General features: G+C 40.8%; 1 protein-coding gene across 1 annotated transcript in view; it reads left to right on the forward strand.

Annotated features, from left to right (window-relative positions):
* Positions 1-19,270, forward strand: part of FSTL5 (follistatin like 5) — a 422,510-nt gene that overhangs the window by 347,028 nt on the left and 56,212 nt on the right. The window contains exon 10 of the mRNA XM_063135450.1: positions 12,522-12,640. Within this exon, the coding sequence (XP_062991520.1) occupies positions 12,522-12,640 (119 nt within the window). The remainder of the gene's footprint in view (positions 1-12,521; positions 12,641-19,270) is intronic.

A 19,270-nucleotide genomic window follows, 5' to 3' on the forward strand; every position in this document is an offset into this window, starting at 1 on the left:
TGACTGATGGCTCTCTAGTAATGAGGTCACCTTATGAATAGGGATGCCAGAGGAATCTAGTTTGGGCTCGGGTTCAGCAACTTTTCACCAACTGTGCGCCCTGGACACCAGCTTGTGCATTCCAGAGCTTGCCCGACTCAGCACATGCCACCATTTTGCAGAAACATTGGGCTATTTACAGACACTATTTTGTGTAAAAATGGCAATTTCCATAAATAGCTTACCTGCAATTTTGCACAAAATGGTAGCTCAAGCATACCGCAAGCTCTCGCCATGTGCCTGTAGACTGTCCAGTGGATCACACTCCCTCTTGCAGGGATGGGTAAGCATTGGGCTGGGCGGCGAGCAATGAACGGCGTGCAATCTGGATGCCGAGAAGTCACCCATCCCTATTTATGAATGCAATTCCTTGAAGCTCCCAGAATGACATGGCAGATAAAATTTATTTCATTCATTTAAATTTGTAATTTTGCATTGCTGCTGTTTTTATCTGGTTGAGCTTTTGTATTGTATTTTATATTATGGTTTTATACTGTTGTTTTATACTTTGAATGTTTTTAATTTTTGTGAACTGCCCAGACAGCTTTGGCTATTGGGCGGTATAGAAATGTAATAAATAAATAAATAAAATGTCAGCAGGAGGGGAAGCACGTGCCCTTCAGGCCCTTTTTCTGGGTTTTAGACTAGCTGTTGACAAAACCATGGCAACTGGCTGCAATATTTATCAAACATTACCATTATCATTACACTGTAACAGGGTGAAAAAGGAACTGCCTTCACTTCCGCCATATCAATTCCAGGCTCATATCCCTGATACATATGCTTTTAGCTAGTCTGCAAATGGCCATTGTTTTCTTTTTTTAAAAAAATCTATGGATATTTTAACGGCTATGGCAATGTTAAATACATATTTAACAATAAAGATAAGATTTATCTTAGAATTAAATTGGAATATTTTCATAGAATATTGTGCCAGGTGATCTACAGTTCATATTATTTACCTGTTAATCCAGCGAGAGGGAAATTTGTCACCCAACGATCTTGCAGTAATTTATAGATGAGTTGAATATTTAATGCCCAATTAATTTTTTATCCTGCATTTTTTATTCTTTAACATCAATTACAGTTCCCTGTGTTACCTAGTTCAGCAGCTGTGACTCTGTCACATTCTATGAAGCAACTTCTATAAATCCTTTCATCCGTTCACCCACAGCAAGCTGAAAATTATCTGCTTCTTGCATTTTGTGTCTAGAGGCTGTGCTTAAAAAATAATGTGCCTCTTCACTACCATTAAATAGATCAATTTCCAACACTGGGACCACTTTTTCCCCTTTTTCTTTTTTGTATGTCAAAGTCTCATCACCTGAGAAGAGGTTATGTGATCTGAATGCTAGTGACTTACTAGGTTCCTGGCCATCACCTCCAACCAGGCATGTCTGTTGCCTATAGTACATCACAAAGCTAAAAGGTTTTTTGACTCTGATTTATTGCCTACATTTCTTCCACAGGGTGTTATGAAAACTCCCTGTTAATGAAAACTCTCTGTTGCATCTCATACCCCACAATCCCTGTTTACCTCATTTCTTTGGGAATAATTTGGGCTGGCATTTTATGCTGTGCATATGTATGCAAACCTAAACAAGGTTGTACATTTTGAAGATGTCACAACCAGAGACTCAGGCCTTAGCTAGACCAGGCTAGTGTGTGGCCCGTTTCCGCTATTACATGCGTGGAGCCGGGAGCTGCGCACAGTGTGCAGCGCTCCTCAGGAGAATTACTCTCATTGGGGTTAGGGTGGGGGGACTGGGGAATTTTTTAAAAAAACTTACCTTTGCGCATGAGCATTCATGCGCTCCATCTCCTTTAAAAATAAAAAATGGCAGGTGCGACTCCTCTCTCCCTGAGGTTGTTGCGCCTTACGTGTAAACGAGGGTGAGATCTCACGTTAATCGTAATGCGAGGCTGCCTCTCTCCTGGATTTTCAGATAGGTCTAGCTAAGGCCTCAGTTTTCAACAGAAATGTTCCTCTTTGGGGCTAATGTTGCTTCCAAAGTCCACAAAGAAGCTGAAGGTTACCAATTTATTTATTTATTTATTACATTTTTATACCGCCCAATAGCCGAAGCTCTAAAAGGGTTTGTTTATACACGATTCAGCTGTTGTTATTTCAAAGGTTGTTATTCCATGGTTATTACCATGAGATAAAACTCCTGTCTGCAGAGTTTTCAGAGAAAAGGATTTGTCATACAGATTTGGGTAACTCATAGGCTCTGCGGAACTCTGTTGCTCTAAAGACAAACCTAGCTCTGTATTGAAATCTATTCTCCTGTTTCCTGAAACCCTTCTTCCCTCATGAAAGAGGCTTCTATTTTTGCAAGTGGAGAGGGAAGTTCCAGAAATAAAACACAGACACCAGAGCTTGGGATAAAATAGGGCCTCTCTATTTACTCATGGAGATTCTCCTCTCCATGGATCTGTGTGTGAACGTGCGGGAATCTAGCTCATTTATCTTCAGGCAACTAGCCTGCCCCTCATGGTGAGCCACTCAGCTGAAAACAGGGGTCGGGTGACCCGCCCGCCCTTTCCAATTACACTTGAGTGTTTGGTGAGACCAACTCACGTCATCTCCACTCAGGCTGCAAAGCCGAGTAGATGAGACAAGAAGGTCCTCAAAGGCAAACCATATCCTGACATGAAAGCTGCAAACCCCCCAAGGAGCAGGACCTCTGGCTTGCCAATCACCATAAAGGTGCCAGAGTGCTCACCGTCCCTATTCTGACTTCCCAAACTTTTCCCGCACAACCCTGCCATTTATAATTGGCCTATTTATCCTCCACTTCGAAAGATTAGATCTAGTATGGCGTAGGCCAAAACCTGAACATCACTAGATGGCAGGGAAAATTCCTACTCAGCCCCCCCCACACACACACAAACACAAAGAGGATGACTGGCTATTCCATACTGATTTATAGGGAGGGAGGGTGGGGCCAAAAAAGAAAGAGGCCAGAGCTACACGGGGGTGAACCTTTATACACTTGGCTCTGGCTCCGCTCCTGCCTCACAAGGTTGCGCATGTGTCGTGCATGCTTACACACCTTTTCTTTTATTCCTGGCTTCCTTCCCCCCACCCCACCCCCGGCAAAAGCCATACCAGCTGGGTGGGGATTGGGCTTCAGTCTCATTTGCAAGTATTTTAGGGTTTTTTTTATGTGTGTGTGTGTGTTTCAGCTTATCTTATTGGTGTGAGGTAGCTGAGGGTGAAATGTGTTGTTATATGTTTGTGCTACGTGCCTTTCCAACATTCTGAATCCTCCCCAGCACTTCCTGAGCTGAAAAAGTGCCGTGCGAGGAATTGCCTCATGACATTTTCCCCTGGGTGTTAATAATTGGGAAACCAGGAGGCTGCAAAGACCGGAGTGGGGGGTGGGTATTGTATAATGAAAGAAGGGACGGTTACACACACCCCTTGGCCACTTCATAATCAAGGTTAGCATGAGAACCGTGCGTGCGCGCACACACACACTCATGAGAATTTCACAAAAATGTTCTCCTTCAAATTTCTTTTCAAAAGTAATTTCTTTTCTATCAAATTTAATAAGAATGGCTGAAAAAATACAGAAGACATTTTCAGCACAACACTGGTTCAAACAAGTAATGTTTATATGGTTTCTGCTTTTTTGATAATGAAAGTGAAGTGTCAGGCATCATGGATTTTATACAGGGAAACAGGCAATACACCCACATTTTCTGAACCACCAGGACAAGTGAGCAAAGGAGAAAAGTAGAGGTACAATGCACATCTGCCAGTTCTAACACTTTCTGATAGCATCACCAGGCTGGCCTATGGGAAGCAAAAATGCAATCTGTAACAACAGTTAATCCAATATTGGTTCTGGCTTAACTTTTATTAGACCTGGAACTGAAACTTAACAGTCAGGTTTACTGATTGTATCTTTTGTTTCCTATAAGATAGCCATGTGGCATCAGAAGAGAGTAGAAGAGTTGGCAACTTTAGTCCATACAGCAGCTAAAAAATAAATAAAAATGAAATGGAATGGTTTTCAGGAGACCCACAGGCTAAAATAATATTCTACTCATCCCAATATATCTTCCTGGCCCTCTTCATCTTTCTGATGAGAAACTGTAGTGAACACTTGACCTGCAATAGTTCTGCTGCATTCATGTAGGTATTTGTCTGGGAGTTAAAGAGGATTAACTTCCTAGTAAGTATAAATAAGACTGTAACCTAATGTCCATGGCCGTTTTGGGCCACACTTACTTATATTTGATAGCCACAGATACAGGATGGTGTGTTACCAAAGATGTTGTCTGGGCTGGCTCCACCATTAGGCAACATAAGGTGGCCATCTTAGGCAGAAGATGACAGGGGGTGGGGAATGGGGGTGAGATGTTGGAGGCCAAAGATATGTATATGTACCACATGGCCCACCCTGTGCTCCCTAAGCTAGACTGCTACCATTAGGTGAAGTGGACGATGCTATCCCATCATCAATATTGGTTCAACTGCCACTCTGGTCAACTTTTGATCATGGAATGGCGAGATGCCATCTTGTTCCCTGCCTCAAGCAGCAATATTTTGATTCTATCTGTTTTTCCAATGTATGTTATTATGTTTTTATCTGCTTAGCTATGCTTTCAGGACAGAAAAGTTATGTGGGTACTCTAAGATTTGGGGTTCTGTTCTGGTGTGATAAATGTAAAACCCCAAACTTCACAGTCCTGGAGTTCACATCTCAATAATAATTTCATGCTCTGTGAAGTCTTTTTTTTTGTTTTTCTTCAGAGAATTATTTCCTTCAGCTTTGCCTTTTGAAGCCACTTGGAAAAATCCCAGAAGCTTCAAAGGAATCATGATCATGTGGAACAGTTCTCAAGTGCCATTTCAACGCACTGCTCATAAGACAGATTTGTTAGTGCTTCACCTCCGTTAGCTGCAATTAAATGCTCCTCTCCCAAATCCATTGTTTATTATAAATACAATAGCACAATAAGAACAGCTGTGGCATTTGTATTGTCTTTATTTCTTCTAAAAATCTCAGCGAAAGCTCTGTTGTTTGTATTAGATAATATACTGGCTTCACTGAAATATGCAAAAAATAGGGTAAATTCCTGTAATAAACATCAGCTAAGAATACGTCTAGGAGTCAGATAGAGGGAAATGATGCTCGTTGGAAGTTATTTTGTAAACCAAATTTGTATCAGATGCATTATTTTAGAAACTGGTGTGCTGTTCCATGTGATTTCCATACTCATTTGTGTCTTCTGTTCTTTCTCTCTTACACGCTGCAGTTGCAAACATACTTTGGAGAGAGGAAGGTACTAATATCACATTTTCGTATTCTATTAGTAATTTCCATATCTCGTGAATGTGTTAACTTCCTTGTTAGCAGACAATAGCTATAGAAATTAAATGTTAATTAAGCATTCATTGTCATTCTTCATAAATTGCCCTTTCCTTTTAATTCTCATATATAGCATTGTCAGTGTCCATAATGAAAGAAATCCTAAAGTCTTTGGTGGAGGGCAGGGGGAGTTTGCCGTATTTATAAACCTTTGTTTCTGAAATTTTCATGGGTATATTTCAGTTATGGATAAAACTCCCTGTGGGGACTTACCTTGTCCTCTTACTGCCCTAAATCATTCAGCCAATCAGCTTATCTTCAGTCAGACTGTTGACCCAAGAATGTGAATCATTCGTATTTTGCAGAGAGTTATCCAGATTAACAAAGAATTGTTGTTGTTTTACACTTGGAGATGCAAAGCTATAGTATTTTAAAACTTCGAAAGTTTGGATGAGGGAGAGGGGGAGATTGGAGAGTTTACTGGCTTATACCAGAATTTACATCTTGTGATATATAATGGCATAAAAGTTGAGTCGGTTGTTTTATTTTCTAGGACATGCCAATTGGAAGGTAAGTGTTTAACAAGAACAAAGGTAGTTATATTGGCCACAATCCAGCCATAGTTAAATATTAATCCTATTTCTTTCTATAGGATCATTAAAGCATGCATTTAAGGGACAAAGTCAGGCATGGCTGTCATGCAGAAATCTTTTAGACTTGCTGGATTTCTCCATAGCCTATGGCTCAGCTTGCATTTGTGAGCCAAGCCATGGGCTTTTTCCTGAAATCCACGAACTCTTCCCCACCACCACCATAAATTGACATGGATGCACATTGTAGCCACAATTTGTATCGTTTGCAGAAATTGCAGATGTAATTTGATTAATTTGCCCAAATTGTGGCCATAATATTTTGGGGGAAATGCAGCCACAACTTGCGTAGCTCGCACAAATTGCGGCCATAATTTGCTTAATTTGCATAAACATGCTTAACTGATGTAAATTGCAGGTGCAGTTTGCACAAATTAAGCGCATTAAGGGTGCAATTTGCACAAATTAAGTAAATTATTGCTGCAATTTGCACAAATGTTGATTTAAAGGGTGAGAACTCTGAGAAGAGATCCTGGATTTGGGGGGAAAGCCTACAGCAAACTAAGCCAGGGCCTCTAGGAAAATCTGGCAAGTAGTTTGTGTAAATGCCAATTTAAGGGGGGGAGCCCAAAATGTGCCTGCTGACTGAAGGCAATGTTCATCGAGTCAGGCCAGCTTGCAGGTAAGAGAGATGAAGTCCAGGACGCTCAGTTGATTAAAGCTTGTTGAACTTGTCTCCCCAGATGGATTCCTCCAATATCCTTAGCCAAAGTAGACATGGCAGTCATAATTTGGTTACTTGTGACCCATAGAGACTATTCTTATTTTGTTTAGTGTGCAATCCTGTGGTCTATAGACAGCATTCTATGTGTACAAAATTATGTATGGTGTGGAGAATGTGGATAGGGAGACATTTTTCTCCCTCTCTCAAAATACTAGAACCCAGGGTCATCCCATGAAGCTGATTGGTGGGAGATCCAGGACAAATAAAAGGAAGTACTGCTTCACGCAGCACAAAGTTAAATTATGGAACTCACTACCACAAGATGTAGTGATGGCCACCAATTTGGATGGCTTTGAAAGGGGGTTGGATAAATTTCTGGAGGAGAAGGCTATCAATGGCTACTAGCCCTGCTGGTTGTGTGCTATCTCCAGTATTCGAGGCAGTAAGCCTGTGTGCACCAGTTGCTGGGGAACATGGGTGGGAGGGTGCTGTTGCACAATGTCCTGCCTTTTGGTCCCTGGCTGATGGCTGGTTGGCCACTGTGTGAACAGAGTGCTGGACTAGATGGAACCTTGGTCTGATCCAGCATGGCACGTCTTATGTTTCTATGTTCTTATTTCAGGGGTCATAGGTTTGTCTAGAAAAACTCCTTGAAGGTTGTAGACAGGCCTGTGACCTCAGTTTTCTTTAAAAAACCAGAGTCCTCTTTTCTGCTCCACCGAGACCCCATGGAGACCTCTATGAAGTTAGAACTCTGACCTCATAGAAGGGGTAACCTGGGGGTTCTGGGGTGAGTACCAATGTATGGAGAGGAAGTAGCTGAGGATATGAGGGATTCTAAACCTTCCCAGCCCCTGACCATGCCCCAACCCAGCAAAAATATTTAGACACCCTCATAGAATGTAGTTCTTAGGAGTTCTGTCCTCATAGAAATCTTCATCAAGCTTAGAAGGTGCTGAAAATGGAGCTCCATTTAAAAACAAAATAAAAACCAAGGTCATAGGTCTGTCTATGGTCTCAGAAGACATTTTCTAGACTATTCTAGGGCCCAGGGATGCTGTCTAGGGGCTGTAGGATTTATTCTTACAGCGCATGTGAAATGCAGTAACACATTTAATGTCATATCTAATTTGGCTCTCAGATCTCACCACATATGTAGCGCATTCAAAATTAAAAGTGAAAACAATGAATCAATCAATGAATCTATCAAAGATGGAAGTGAAAATTGGGCCTAACCAGTCATTTTACTCTCATATAACTTTTCATCCATATTAATTTTAAATTAAAGGAAAATATGAAAATATTATTACACAAAACAAAAATGCATGCTAACATTTTAATGTTCAGGCTTTGAAAATAAATATTTATACTACTCATGTCCGAGACCCAGATGATGGTTGACAAGTTGTTGTCTGTAATGTTCAAAAACTTTGAACAGTCATAATAACATATTTTAAAAATCATCATTCATACTTCAGTGTGAATGTGTGTAACTATGGGGTAGGTGGTTGGTGTGGCAAAAATCAGTTGAATTGTGATGAATAGAACTGAAGATAAAATAAAAGGTAAAAGAGATTGACTACATAGAACCTGTGTACAACAAATAGAATTCTTTATTATAAGCATTTCAGTAAAAGCTCTTCAATTAGAAAGATTTTTAATTTTTAAATGTCATGTTTTATTGCATTTGATAACAAGGGACGCTCATGGGGTTGTTCTTGTTGCTGCTGCTGTTATTTATGACATTTATATATTGCCCCAGAGCCGAAGCTCTCTGGGCGGTTTACAAAAGTTAAAAACAGTGAACATTAAAAAGAAATATACAAAATTTTAAACCATAAAAAGCATAAACTACAAAGAAAAACAGACAATATCCATTTAAAAACAACTATTCTGGGGTCAGTTAAAAAACTCAGCATATGCTGTTAAATGCCTGGGAGAAGAGAAAAGTCTTGACCTGGTGCTGAAAAGATAACAATGTTGGCGCCAGGCGAGCCTTGTCAGGGAGGTCATTCCATAATTGGGGGGCCACCACTGAAAAGGCCCTCTCCCTTGTTGCCATTCTCTGAGCTTCCCTCAGGGTAGGCACGTGGAGGAGGACTTTAGACGTTGAGCATAGTGTCGGGAGAGGCGTTCCATTAGGTATTGTGGTCCCAAGCCATGTAAGGCTTTATAGGTTAAAACCAGCACCTTGAATTGGGCTCGGAAACGTATAGGCAGCCAATGCAAGCAGTTACCTTCTTTTTCATTGACTTCTGCTCTAATGCATTTGCGAGCTGCTTGATCTGCAGCCCTTAAGTGATAGCGCTCCATGCTGTGAAAAGATTCACCTGCTGATGAGTTCTACAGATCAAGGAAAGGGTACAGTGGTGTCCGTAAGCTTGCGCTATTGACATTGCCGTAGCAGAAACCAACACTTGTGCAATGTCAATAGTATGACAAACATTATAGTGCTATTGACACTGTGCACCTTTCGGTTTCTGCTAGTGCAATGCAAATAGCAGAGTGCACAGTCACTCTTGGATCCTTCCCTCAGCTGCTGCTGCTAAATGCACAGGAGCTTTTTTTCTGGTTAGTATGCAAATATAGACAAACGTTTGTCACAGTAGATCTCTGCATTCAGTACAGGACTGGGACATACTAAGAGGAATGGCAGAGAACACTACAGAAATACATTGGATTTTTAAAAATGGCCATAGGAATGCACTGAATTTCTAAGTAGCCTCTATAATGTCTATAAGGCCCTGATCTATAAGGTATGTTATTTTCTGGAGATTCAGGGCATGTCTACACCATAGGGTGTAGGGGGAGGGAGGGTGGAATATCATGGACTTACCTGCTTCTGTGATCCTCCCCCAGCGTCTTGACGGCCGCGCGATGTCCCGGAAGTAAGGAGGGATGTCGCGGCTGCCATTTATTTTGTAAACAACAGAGAAGGCATGCATTTGCATTCCACCAGTTTTTTTTTTTTAAAAAAAAACTGATCCCGTTCCACCACCCCACCACCCCTGATGGGCACAGTCTGCCCCCATGTTGCTCTGTGCCCATTTTAAGAGCTCTGCTATTCACGGGGAGGAAGGGATGACCTGAGAGCAGTGGCCACACAGCCTATGCTCCTCAAAATGGTCCCAGGACCGTGGGAAAATCAGGTTTTCCACAGTTCCTGATATCCCAGGGAAAGTCCGTAGTCATCCCGGGTTGCCCCCTGGATCCCCTGTGTGTCATTTAGACACACAGAGATGATCCAGAGATGACCTGAGGATATAGGTATGGTGTTGACATGCCCTTAGTTCTTTATACTGGCCTTTGACTTTATTATTACCTTTATATTCTGCCCCATAGCCAAAGCTCTCTGGGTGGTTTACAAAGATTACAAAGATTAGATTAAAAGGACTGAACATTAAAAAAAATCAATATACACAATTTAAAAACAAAAATATAAAAACAGGCTAAGATTTTAAACATTTTTAAAACACTCAGCCAGGCCAAAGCTAGTTTTGGAGTCAGTTAAAACTCAACATATGCTGTTAAATACCAAAGAGAAGTCTTAACGTGGTGCTGAACAGATAACAAGGTCGGCACCAGGTGGGTCTCACCAGGGAGATCTTTCCATAATTGGGAGCCACTACAGAAAAGGTCCTCTCCCTTGTTGCCATCCGCTGAGCTTTAAAACATTGGTTTAACCCCTGCCCCACCTGGTTTCTCTTCTTTTTGTTGTGGTTTACCTGCTATTCTTCCTTTATTTTGTAGTAAATGTTTTGTTGTTTCTGGTTTTCACTTTGTCTTTGTAAGCTACATTGAGTAGTTTAATTTTTGAACTAGAAAGGTAGGATATAAATATTAGAGAGAAGGAGGGAGGGAGATAAAGATTGTAAGAATATGTTGATGATATAGCTTTGTTCCTCCAAGTTGGCTGTCTGCTGGGTCAGTCAGCTGAAATTGAGAATGGCTAGGGATTGGAAAACCAGCCATTTCTGAGCTCACCTAAATTCTCTAAAAATCACTTCAAAACTCATTTTGGGTTGATCATTTTTGCCCTATTTTTTTTTACTCGGTTGTAAAGGAGAAAATACACATTTCAATGAGAAAAGTGAGCATTTCTGACTGTCCATTTTATTCAAAATTGCATGCTTTTCCACCATTGACTAATACGTAGAAATGTGTATTTTTGTAGAAATGCACATCAGTGCACATTTATTTTAAAGTATACATTTTCAGAACACAGTCGCAAATTGTGAATTCACAGACAGTTCTTGAAAAACAGTGCTCTGGCTTGCATTTGTGTTCACGATTGTGAACATGATTAGTGAAGAGAAACAAAATCCTTGTACATTCGTACGATGGGCCATAGTCATGAATTTAATCGTGTTAGAGCCTGATAAATGCGCTCTCTCCATACTTCATCCCATCTTCATGTCTGTAAAAATCAATTGAATTTCTCAATGGGCATAGAAATGCATTGAGAGAGGTGTATCTTGCTAATTGCCTTTAGATTATATTACTTTGCTACATGAGCTACATTCAGGGGACCTTGGAAGCTTTTACTCCAATCTATACTATGCCTGTCACAATTTTGGTACCTCTTAGGATATTATGAGTGCATGCAACTGGGATGGCTAAAGCAGACTTTACTGCTACCTCAGCCCCACATAAATGCTGTAGGGTAAGGGTGCCCAACTCTTTGGGTTGGGGCAAGGGGCCAAGTGGCTGAAAATTGGGCCAAGACAACTTGTGTGAGCAAAAACATGCATGCAAACCATGCAGTAACTGAATGCTTGGCTTCGAGTGCTGTAGCTAACTTAAGAGAATGGGCCCGTTCAGAAGACACCTTAAACCATGGCTTTAACCACAGTGGATAAACCAGAAAGCCAGGTCGTGTTCAGATGACACCATTAACCATGGTGAATTAGACTTTTTGCTTTATTCACCATGGTTAAAGACAAGGTTTAAGGTGTCTTCTGAACACAGCCTGGCTTTCTGGCTTAACCACCCTGGTTAAAGCCATGGTTTAAGGTGTCTTCTGAACGGGGCCAATGTCTCCTTTGCTTAATAGTAAAGTGACTGGTATAATGTAGGGTCCCATGAACGTTTATGCTCATTCATATTATTAATTTTGTAGGGTGCCTAATTTGCAATAAATTATAAGACAGAATGCTCTTTTTGCAGTGCTAGAACGCACATAGCGTATTCAGTGTTGGCTTTGCTATGTAACGTACTTCTGCTTGTATAAGTCAACACCTGATTTTTGCTTATTCCCCTTAATTACTGCCGTCCTGTGGTTCACTCTGTTTCAGAGAGTTGCCCAACACTCAGGACCAGTTCTTTGGGGCAGGTGGGGGGGATTAGGTGAGTCTGGAAATCAGGTTGTGAACTTGTGGTAGTGGAAGTACTTTCTACTAAAGCAAAGCCAAGCTAGCATATACAACTCATAATATATATTTGCATATAATAAGGCCTTATGAAAAGAAAAACTCAATCCATCCAGGACTTTTTCTTTGTCCTGATGAAATTTTATTTCACCTCTTCCAGCCCTCACAAATAGAGCAATAAGAGAAGGAATATATTTCTATTTGATCCTAAGGCACTTTCAAAGTGTGGCATATGTTTCCAGATTGGTATTTATGAAGTCATTTTGTTTCTCATGGGAACTATAATGTGAATCACGTTGACATTTCAGATTAGGTCTATAATAATAATTTAAAAATCTCATAGGATTAGTTTTATTAACATCATGTGCATTAACAAATTGTTCTCTGGCCAAAAATAGTCAAGGCTTTTGTTTAAAAATAATAATTTCCTGGCTGCTTTAATTTTTGTACATTTAAATATATCTTTATTTCTAAGGTCTGGGAATTGGGAATATGTTCTATGTGTTTTATGAAGATGGAATCAAAGTGATACAACCAGTAGAGTGTGAATTCCAGAGACATATTAAGCCGAGTGAAAAGCTCCTTGGATTTCAGGCAAGTATCCTTAAGCATCCAGTTTTAATTTTTGCCTCATGCTTGACTTTGATAAATGCTGAAAATGTTCCTTCAGATATTCTACATTGTGACGCAGCAATTAATGGCAATTTTGTTCCTGCACTTTTCTGTCAATAGACCTCCAGTCCAAAAAAAGACCCTGGTTTCAGTCACAGGAGAAAACATGTATTAATGCTATTTTGTAAACTGTTGCTCAAGCACATGTGGAGAAGTTGTTGTAGTCAATGCTGGAGCAAGCTTTTCCACCACCTGAGGTGGAAGAGCTTGCCCACGCTGCCATCATGCCCCTGCCATCATGATCACACAACCCCCACACCCACTTCCATTGCAGGACTCTCACATCGCTCACATTACCCTAGTCTTTACCACTGCCTGCCCTCTGGAGAGCTGCCCTGGAGGTCGCCTGTGCTGCAGGCAATTTCCCGATACGCCTCGCCTTCAGAGCAGCCACCCATCCTCTGTTAGCTCTGGCACCTCCTCTGGAGGAGCCATATCTCACAGAATGGCCTAGGCAATCTCCCGTATGCTTCTCCAGTCATGCAACGTCTGGCTCTGAGGAAGAACCCCCTCAGAGCCATGCATTTGAGTCTGGTTGGCTCTCTGAGGAGCTGTGCTAGCTGCTACCTCCACCTGATTTGGTTCTCCATAGATCTGGCCCGCTCTCTGGTTTGTACTGAGAGGATTCTCAGCACGAACCAATTGGTGGGGGGTTGAGACCAGTCTCCCCTGCTTTGCTCCTGGAAGGGGCAGGGAAAACTCAATTTGCCACTCCTCCTACTCCACTGCCTGACGTGAGGGTCAGCTGTGGTCACAGCCCAGTTGGTCCTTCAGGGAAGGGTCAGCTTTGGTCACAGCCCAGTTGGTCCTTCAGGGGAGGGTCAGCTTTGGTCACAGCCCAGTTGGTCCTTCAGGGGAGGATCAGCTTTGGTCACAGCACAATCCCACAATGTACCAAAAGCTTCATTAAAATACAGATGTTCCTCTGGAATTCATTTGATAAAGTCCACCCTCCATAGAAGATATTCAAACCTTTGGTTGCCCACATTCTTATCTTGGATTTAATCTTGTTGCTGTTAACAATCCCCCCTACTCAGATGTTCCTACTTTACTAAAGTTCATTCAAATGAAAACAAAACCTTTCAGCTGGGTTTTCTTCTAAACTGATCATTGCCAAAGTTTTAAAAATATACATATATATTCAGTACTGAAATGCAAGATAAATTTTTACTGCACATAATTATGCTTCCAGCAGTTAATCAAGCTTTGATTTGTGCTTCATTGCTAAAATTAGTTCAACATCACTAAAAATAAGTCAAAAAACCTCTTTTCCCCCCTCAGGGATGGCTAATTTAAAACCTGCTTATTGAAGAAGTATCTTAAAATCTTACAGATGAAAGTGAAAATGAAGACAGTCTGAAATGTAAAAGCATCCTATGAAAATTTAAGGATGAATGATAAGTTGAGTGATGAACATATGAGCTTGTTTGTCTTTCTAATTTACCTTTTTTTTTAAATTCCGTCCACAATAGCAGAGAGACCATTTATTAGGTTCATGAAGCAAGTCAAGCCCTCTTCAAGGTTCCAAATCCTCCAATAGTGATGTTGGAGGAATCCACTTTGGGGGTGGAGTTCAGTGTGTTTTCGCCAACTTGGTGCCCCAGATGTCAGTTTTCAGATCCTTGAGTTCACTCGACTCAGGGCTCGCTGAATTGGTCAGGCCTACGGTTTTCCACCTTTTGTGTGTGGACGTGGGTGTGTACAAAGTATGATTTGCGCAAAATCGTGGGTGTTAACTTTTACATAAATGGTGATTTGTGCAAATTCACGGCTGTGAACAGTGCTATTTGTGCAAAAATACAGATGTAAAAGGTCCTCTACATCTGCAATGTTATGCAAATTATGATATTTACCACCACAGATCGTGATTTCCCTAAATAACCTCACCCATGATTTTGTGAAAAATCACAGCTCATGGATAAAAAAAAATCATGAGTTCTTACTTGGCACCCGTGGACCATCTGGTCATTTGCCCCATGCACCAAACAAGATCAGGCAGCTGGTGGAAGTCAACGAGCAGAGTGCAAACAGGATGCATGGGGTTCGCCTATCCCTCTCTTCAATGCACTCCATCTCCTGGAGAGTTTGTAGTGGAATGCCATAATCCCAATCTAGCTCGTCCCTATAATCTTGCACAATTTACAAAACCATGTCAATGGTGTCAGTAGTCTGACCCTAATTTGCCACCACCAGCAGCAGGATTATACAGCCCTAAACAGCACACTTTGTTAATCTTGTTTCCATCATATAGATCAGTTTCTGTCAATAATTAAAAGGCTGTTGAGAAGATCTCATAAGTACTAAAACCGTTGCCTTTTCCCCAAAGTAAGCAGGGGGAAATTGACATATTCTTAGTACCATTCCAAATAAATAATATTGTATGCAGCCTAGCCCTGATGTGCTATGAAATCTACATATACTTGCACCAAATAATAGTTATGCATTTGGAATGCAAAATATTTAGGATGGTCATCACCTGCGTTCTTCTGGTTCTACAAGATACCACAGTGGTACACTCCAATTTAAGTTTAGCTACATGTGAATTTCATAAGCAGCAACTAGACAACAGAATACCAGGCAATGACAACAGCTGGATTTCCCTATCCACTTAGTCTTTTTTTGGCTCAGTTCATACAACACATTAGTCAATGCAGTGTGAAAACTCAACTCAGTGGTTGAGTTTTTAGAAATCACTCCCCACACAGCATTTTCTAACTCCACCATTGTGTGACTGTGAGCTACCATGGAGTTGAATATATATATATTTATTTATTTATTTATTTATTTATTTATTACATTTTTATACTGCCCAACAGCCGAATAAAATCCATCACAATATTTGATGGACAGTTCCTCCATCCTCTCTCCTGCCCTGGTCCTCCCGATGGTATCCCAGCAGCTCTCCTAGAGCGGCACTTACTCCTTTTGCTGCTCTTGCCAGGGAACTCTGTAATCAGTGGGGAAAGACAACTCAATGCAATGGAAAACTCCACAGAGCCCTCCACACAACACAGCACACAATGGTTGTGCAGGAACTCTCTTCTGTGCAGCGTGGATATTCTGCATGGTGTGTTTTCCCAAAAAACTCCACCGTTGCATAGAGTTTTCCCACCAGACAACACATTTCTCAACAGTGATGTAAAAGCACCGTGGAATTGTAAAACCACCATTGAGAAACGTGTTGTGTGAACTGAGCCTTTATCTATCTGTTTATTTCTTACCCATTGATAGTTAACATGGCTGAGGTAGACATGAAACCCAGTCATATGAATGAGTTGATCATGTAGCCTACAGCTCCAGAACTGCAAAAGAAATAAAATTAAAAACAATAGGCATGGGTGAACAAGCAAATTCACCTTTGCCCAGATTCTCCGACCATTAGCCTGGTGTTTTCCTCGTCTTATTTACCATTGTTATTTGTGATCTCTTTTGGATTTGCATGGATGGAACAGTCGAACAGGAAAATTGCACAAAAACATGCACATTTTTCAAAGTGCCTGCCCGAGACCTTATATCTGTTGGAGGAGCCCTTCTCCACATCCCACCAATGCAACATATACATTATGATGGGACAAGGGAGAGGGCTTTCTCTGTGGTGGCACCCCGACTGTGGCATGCCCTCCCCTTGGAGGCCCGATTGGCGCCAACATTGATTGCATTTCAACGCCAAGTAAAAACATGGCTTTTTAACAAAGCCTTTAATGGTTAAACTCACTGGCACATTGTTTTAACTGTTTTAACTGCATCTATTGCTTTTAAATTATATATTATTTTAACTTGGATTATGGTTTAATTTGTTTTTAACTGTGTATATTTATTGTTTAATTCTGTATGTTTTTATCTGTACGCCGCCCTGAGATCTTAGTGATATAGGGCGGGATATAAATATTTTAAATAAATAAATAAATAATAAAGTTACACAATTCCCCTCCCCATAGTCTGAAGCATGAAATAGCACAATTTTAAAGTTACACAACTACAAACTGCTTGTTTGATCATGTACTGAATAACTTACAAACAATTTTTGGAGAACACACATTTTCCTCTTGCATCCATGTCCGGTGTTATGGGGCTTGTTCAATTCTTTTCTCAGCACAACCAAAATTCTTGGACTTCCTTAAAAACAACGACGAAACTTTTTAGATATATGACAGTAAGATTCCTCATGAACTCAACCAAAAAAACAAGTACGGTAAAGACATCTATCAAGAGTGATATATCTACAAAATTTCCTTGCAGTGAGAAAACTGCATTGCAAATAAGCCCTCATTTATTCTTCACTCCCTTTTTTATTTCTTTTGTTGTGCAACTTTAATGTAGGATTTTTTAATACCTTCTCTCATAGTGCCTATAAATCTGCTGTAGCTCCAATAGTTGAAGCACATAACAAGGGAAAATATTTTTCCACTCATTGCTTTGAATACAACATGCCTTCAGGCAAGTATGGCATGTTAAAAAGAATCCTTCTCAATAACGGTCCCTTCATGGAGGAGGAAAGTATGTTCCCAGTTCATTGAATTATGCATTATTTTAATACTTATATTTCTAATGCATAGACTGGCTCTCGAGTGCAGATTTCAAGCTGTTTTTGAGCTAAGTATATATTACTACACAGTACATTAGATGTTTTGATATGACAAATAGTTTTCTCAGATGCAAGTACTAAGAGGCATTCACCCTTTCACTACCCCTCAGGCTGTATAAAGTCCCTATTCTTACAAATTCAATTTATCAGTGGGTTGATGGCATCTCCTTCTCTAAAGAGGTTTGGCTGTTAAGAGCATTTGGTCCTATCCAAAAAAACTGCAAGCACTTTCTACAAATTCTTTCCAAAGAGTTCATGCAGGATGCTGTGCTATAAGAGTTCTGTAGCAATTTCATAATTCGTATTGAGCAAGAACTTACACATGTTTTTGTGGAAGTTCTCGCAGAAGTAGAAAAACAAAATTTGGGTTTAGTTTCACTTTTCTCATGCGGTATTATAGTATGAGGTGTAAAACAGGCTTTATAGGAGTGGAAGAAGTACACATGCAGAAGTACACCTTTGTATCCAAATTATCGGCCCATTTCTGGTGAAACGCAAACTCTGGTCTACCGCTATGGTAACGAGCCACAGCCTCACACCTTCCCTCCTCCCTAGGAATAGACAAATCAAACAACTTTCAGTTTTGGTCAATTTTGCATTTTTCCAACCTTAATTTCAGTTCATCACCTTTCCACTTCAGTTTGTGTTGCTTTTTACAGCCCACACAAGAATTTTAATTTGCATTTCTCCTAACATACGCATGCTTGTATGCATGTTTCTTAATATACACATTTTTTGCAAGCAATTTCACCTGATATGATGTATTCTCCATGTTGTTTTCACTAATACGGACATTTTGTGTCCACTTTAACCTAATATACACATTTTCTTATTGGAACTAGCAACGGGGTGAAAATCCACTTGGGCCTGCAAGGAGGGTGGATACCTCCATGTCCGGCCCTCCCGGGCCCTGACAGATGCGCCAGGTGGATTTTCGCTCCATGGCTCCTGCATAACAAGAGGGGTGAAAATCCAGGCAGAACTCACACCCTGACCTGTACATGCCCTTTGTCCTCCTTTCCCCCTGCTATGTTAATGGCGGCCACCATTAATGCAGCAAGAGAAAATACACAATTTCCCCAAGGCTGGAGAAATTGCGTATTTTCCCCACCCTTGGGGAAATTGCGTTTCTGTCCTCCCCACCACTGACGGCAGAGGTGGAAGGAGAAATGCAATTTCCCCAAAGGCAGGGAAAGGCAATGGCAAAGCACACTAATGACATGCCAGGGGAATTGCACACTTTCTGGAGGCCCTGGAAAGTGCATTTTGCCTCTTCCCTACCCCCACCATTTGTGGCCTTAAAGTCCTCTCAAAGGCTAATGGTGTGCCGGGGGACTTGCACACTTTCTGGAGGACTCGGAATTGCACATCGCCAAACACATGGGACTGGGGTGGACTGGCAGCACTCAGCGAATTTGAGCTGATTGGCTCTCCATGAGTTTTTCGGTTGCTAATTGGAACTGCATCACAAAATTAGATAAAATGCACATTTTGAGGTTTATCTGCATTTTGGTTTATTCATTTATTATTTATTTATTTATTTATTTATTTATTACATTTCTATACCGCCCAATAGCTGGAGCTCTCTGGGCGGTTCACAAAAATTAAAAACATTCGAAGTATAAAACAACAGTATAAAACCATAATATAAAATACAATATAAAAGCTCAACCAGATAAAAACAGCAGCAATGCAAAATTACAAATTTAAATGTATTGGGTTGGATAGTGCCAAATGCATATGTCTCCATTAAAAATCAAAGTGAATACATTTCTCCCCCATTCCCCCCTATTGAGCAGGGGGTTGGACTTCGATGGCTCCTTATAGGCCCCTTCGATGGCCTAATAGACCCCTATTCTATGATTCTATGATACTCCTCTGGTGTGGCTGCAAAGAGATTTAAAAATCCACTTCCACTTTTAAATTAACTAGAGTTCCCTGTTACATCTGAGGTTTGGTTAGTTTAG

This window comes from Elgaria multicarinata, chromosome 10, assembly GCF_023053635.1.
Source record: "Elgaria multicarinata webbii isolate HBS135686 ecotype San Diego chromosome 10, rElgMul1.1.pri, whole genome shotgun sequence".
NCBI lineage: Eukaryota > Metazoa > Chordata > Lepidosauria > Squamata > Anguidae > Elgaria > Elgaria multicarinata.